Source organism: Salvelinus sp. IW2-2015, linkage group LG5, assembly GCF_002910315.2.
Source record: "Salvelinus sp. IW2-2015 linkage group LG5, ASM291031v2, whole genome shotgun sequence".
Classification (NCBI taxonomy): Eukaryota; Metazoa; Chordata; class Actinopteri; order Salmoniformes; family Salmonidae; genus Salvelinus; species Salvelinus sp. IW2-2015.
In genome coordinates, this window is record NC_036844.1 from 25,352,606 (window position 1) to 25,357,179 (window position 4,574).

Below are 4,574 nucleotides of genomic sequence, written 5' to 3' on the forward strand. Positions count from 1 at the left end.
AGAGAGTTGGAGGACAGTATGAGAGGGTGAATGCAGCAAGGGAAGAGGTGAGAATGTAGGACAAAAACAACAGGCCACTAGAGAACAGATTATTCCTGATGAGGCCTTAATTGAGCATTATAATGGCACAAAGAGAAAAAGAGGTGAGCGATTAGGAAGAGAAAAAAATTGAGGGAATAGAGAAGAAAAGGTCAGAAAAGAGTAGAGAATAGGGGGAAGGGGAGTGTCTAACTCTAGCTAAAGACTATCTGGGGGTAGGAGGAGGTCTCAGGGTTGGGCCTCTCCCCCCTCGCTGTCCTGCTGGTCACTGGTCCACAGGGTCAGGTTGTCCCGCAGCAGCTGCATGATGAGGGTGGAGTCCTTATAGGAGTCCTCGTTCAGATTGTCCAGGTGTCCRATGGCCTCRTCAAAGGCCTCCTTGGCCAGCYTGCAGGCCTCCTCGGGRGCRTTYTGGATCTCGTAGTAGAACACAGAGAAGTTGAGGGCCAGRCCTAGSCGGATGGGGTGGGTGGCCGCCATGCTCTTGCTGATCTCGTAGGCYTCCTTGTAGGCTCCCTCGGAGGACTCCACGGCGGAGGTCTTCTTCTCGGCTGTAGCCACCTCGGCCAAATAGCGGTAGTAGTCGCCCTTCATCTTCAGGTAGAACACCTTGCTCTCCAGCTGGTCTTCTCCGCAGCTCTTGATGAGGAACTGGTCGAGCAGGTTGAGCACGTCCTGGCAGACCGTCTCCAGCTCCTTCTCGATGGTCTCCCGGTAGGCCTTCACCAGCTCCAGCTTCTTGTCGTTGCCGTCGGCCATGGCCCTCTGCTCAATGCTGGAGGTGACGCGCCAGGAGGACCGCCGGGCCCCCACCACGTTCTTGTAGGCCACAGAGAGCAGGTTGCGGTCATCGTTACTCAGAGGTTCGCTCAGCTCAGTCACCTGGTGAGGACATAGAAGTGTTAAATAGCTCAGCTGGTAGAGCATGGCTCTTGCAACACCAGGATAATGGGTTCAATTCCAGGGACCACCCATACTTAAAATGTATCCACGCATGAATGGAAGTCACTTTGGATAAAAGTGTTTGCTAAATGGCATTTTTTAAATATTATTAACATTGACAGGATGTGAAAACGCTACCATATCATATACTTTTTATAAATCTAAGAAATTGGCCTAACATTGGGAGGACCTACACATTCACCATGACAAAGGTGTGAAGTTGCAGGGTGCATGCATGTCTAGGTGGAGATGTACAGTATGCTGTGTTTGGGAATGAAGCTGTGCTTGATTGAACCAGACTTTTTGTTTTATTATATAAAGATACTTCTATGCCTTTTGAGCAACCGGATGCATTTAAATCAATCGCTGAAAATGTACCCATCAGCATCAATACAGCTGACCTTGCAGGGTTGTCACTAGTTACCACAGTCAAAATGGGCTATATCATACATTGATGAAAACAAAAATGTGCTTTTTGGTCTTAATTTAAGGTTAGGATTAGGCATAAGGTTAGTAGTGTACTTAAGGTTTAAAATCAGATTTTAAGAAGATCAATTGTAGAACTAGACAGGGTTTAGCCATTTGTGGCTGTGGTAACAAGTGAYGACCCTCTTGCAGACAGGATATGTGTGGGTGCATTCGCAAAGGCGCAAAATCTGGTCCTTCATACATTTCCACCATCATATTTGCTAGTTATTTAAGAACATTTTTCTCTGTCTGGCATAAAGTTGACCATTACTATCTTAGTTAAGCTATTATAGGTCATGTAAAACCAGCTTTCAAGCTTGGACTAGCTAGCTAGTTTTATTCACTAGCCCAAAGTGCTGTAACTAGTGAACGAACGCACCCAATGTGTGCCTATGTTCATTTTGGCTGGTGCTACTGCATCGACCAGCCGTTGCTAGCCACGAAGCCAGACCACCACCAGTTTCATTCTTAACTAGATATAGATAACTAGGTCGTTAGTTACTACATTCACTTCTCAAAACGATATGACAAAATAACAGTAACAGAAGCAAAATAACCTTGATGTTGTGTGCACCAGGTTTCACATTGATTTGATTATGCAGATAATTTTGGAAATTATTTATAAAGTAAAGACGACAAACCCAGCTAACTAGCTACCGTAGTTAGCAAGATACTACATGGTATGACCATTGAATGATGTCATCTGATGACCTTTGTTACAAACTGATATCAATGATTATCACATTATGTAATTATTTCATGTGAGATGCATTGTGCAGAACGATGACGTCTCTAGTACCTGTTTCATCGCCGAGGCCATGTCATCGTACCGTTCCGCCTGCTCAGCCATACGGGCTCGCTGGATCAGTTGCTCTCTATCTGCCATCGTCGCTGTTGATGTGCCGAAGGTCGGGCAGTCAGTTCCACGATACAGGAAGCAGGCTATCGACAATTGCTTTCGAATACACGGATGTGTATTTTCCTGCTGATGTCCACCGCTATAAACAGCACATCAAACGTAACTGCGGATTTTCTCTGAAATACCCGTTTACATAAGACCTAGCTAAAACAATGGTGAAGCAATTCTGTTAATGTCTGAGGCGCAAATTAGAAGGGAGACAATCAGTGACAGCTCGAAAMCCTCTCTATCTCTAACTGATGGCTACTGCGGCCTGTGGTGCTACTGCAAGCGTCCAGTCAATCCAGTCTATCCGGTGTGGGGGCCGAAGGCTGCCGCTGATATTTCATGATGACGTCACTTTCTAAAAATAGAAACGTACGTTCCAAGCGTGCATGCGCAGTGCGACGTACTGCATCCTCGAGCTGTTGCAGCAACTGAGGGCGCGTGCGTGTAGGGTTGGCGCCAATGATGTGTATACTGTATATCATTGGTGGTGCTAGGTAGAGTTACCTCTCCAGTTCTTACATATAGTATGGACATGGAAGGAAAGCTTACAAACATAGGATGGCGAGGAGAACATGGAGGACAAAAGCAGTGCCTTCACTCACATCTGCCCAGTCCCAAAGCCATGATAGGGGAATAATGGTAGCTATGTTGGCACTTATGCCAATCATTGTAATGTATAAACGTCATTGAAAGGTGCAAAAGACCTCCGTGTTGCTCAGAAGCGTTTCCTCCTTCATCCATCCCTAAAAGGAAAACACTTCACATTCCATCCTCTCTTCCCTGTAACTTGGTTTAGTCTAGAAGGGATACAGCTTTTGTCTAAATTGGACGTAGCTGGTTAGGATAATTTATGAAGCTAGGTTGAATTAGCTGTATCCCTGAAAACCAGATGCTTCCGGTTGTTGGCAACTCTGCTAAGCCTAGGGTTAGCTACAATTAATTAATCAACTTTTGACGTCAATTTGACAAAAGCTGTATGCCAGAGACATGACGCTGTAACTAGGCCCTATGGCAAGCAGATGAGTAGAAGGATACTGGACAAGAGGTGTATGACACACTTCTGTATATTATCAGGTCTGTTAAAAATAAAAAAAATTATGTAGCAGAACGTCTAGCTACCAGTCACAGAGAAAGGAAACTGACATTGCCTTATCCTCATGAAAATAGACATCCTGAACAGACCACCTAATAATTTATTGTTATTTATTTTGTATTAATTTCTGCAACAAAATAATACATGAATACTCCTCAAAGTCCACGTTTTCAATGTCACACAGTTGCACTCCTGGACACATTATGTAGACACATTTACCAGGTTTAGATTAGTTAGACTAGTTAGACTAGTTAGACTACCTCATCCCCATATTGTTTTTATTTACTTTTCTGCTCTTTTGCAGACCATTATTTCTACTTGCACATCATCATCTGCTCATCTATCACACCAGTGTTAATTTGCTAAACTGTAATTACTTCGCTACTATGGCCTATTTATTGCCTTACCTCCTCATGCCATTTGCACACACTGTTTATTCAATGTGTAACTGTGTTGTTGTTTGTGTCGCAGTGCTTTGCTTTATCTTGGCCAGGTCGCAGTTGTAAATGAGAACTTGTTCTCAACTAGCTTACCTGGTTAAATAAAGGTGAAATAAAAGTTTAAAAAATAAAAAAATAAAAAAGTTATTCTTTATTATTCACTTGACTTGAAAAAAGAGTAGCAGCTCATTAGGGTCTCTGCTCTGCTCATCAATTGCATACTACTCGCGTCTTCTCTCCTCATTTCCTTCTCAAAACTCATTGGATGAGAAAGCCAGAGGTTCTTCCCCTCTGACCTCCAATGTGTGTTAAGAAGGAGACGAGGAGTATGCAATTTCAATCTTTCCATAGCCTTCATATCAACCGTCACAGCACTTGACCTTTCACCTTAACCTAGCCCTAGATCAGTTCCATTACATTAAACATAAGAGTTATTGGACGAAGTTGTTCTCTGTACGGGGGAGTTTTGTTAAGAGGCCCGACTCTCGGTCTGAACATTAACGCACATCGCTTGCCGTACGGTTTCAGACCTTACCTTACATATCAGCGAGAAAATAATTTTCAAAAAACAAAAGGTTAAATTGATACACACCTATATAGGGTTAGGGGTCCCCCACAGCCATATCTCCAAGTTACAGCATGTATTTACGAAAGACTGACAGAAGACCTGTGCTAATTGGCTATC

At 43.6% G+C, this 4,574-nt stretch overlaps 1 protein-coding gene across 1 annotated transcript; it reads right to left on the bottom strand.

Moving 5' to 3' along the window:
* Positions 1-211: 211 nt before the first annotated feature.
* LOC111964098 (14-3-3 protein eta) lies at positions 212-2,664 on the bottom strand. The gene is made up of 2 exons (XM_023987818.2): positions 2,249-2,664; positions 212-921 (listed from the first exon to the last, which is right to left on the bottom strand). The coding sequence occupies exons 1-2, from the start codon at positions 2,333-2,335 to the stop codon at positions 268-270; spliced, it is 741 nt and encodes a 246-aa protein (XP_023843586.1). The 5' UTR covers positions 2,336-2,664; the 3' UTR covers positions 212-267.
* Between the last annotated feature and the right edge of the window lie 1,910 nt (positions 2,665-4,574).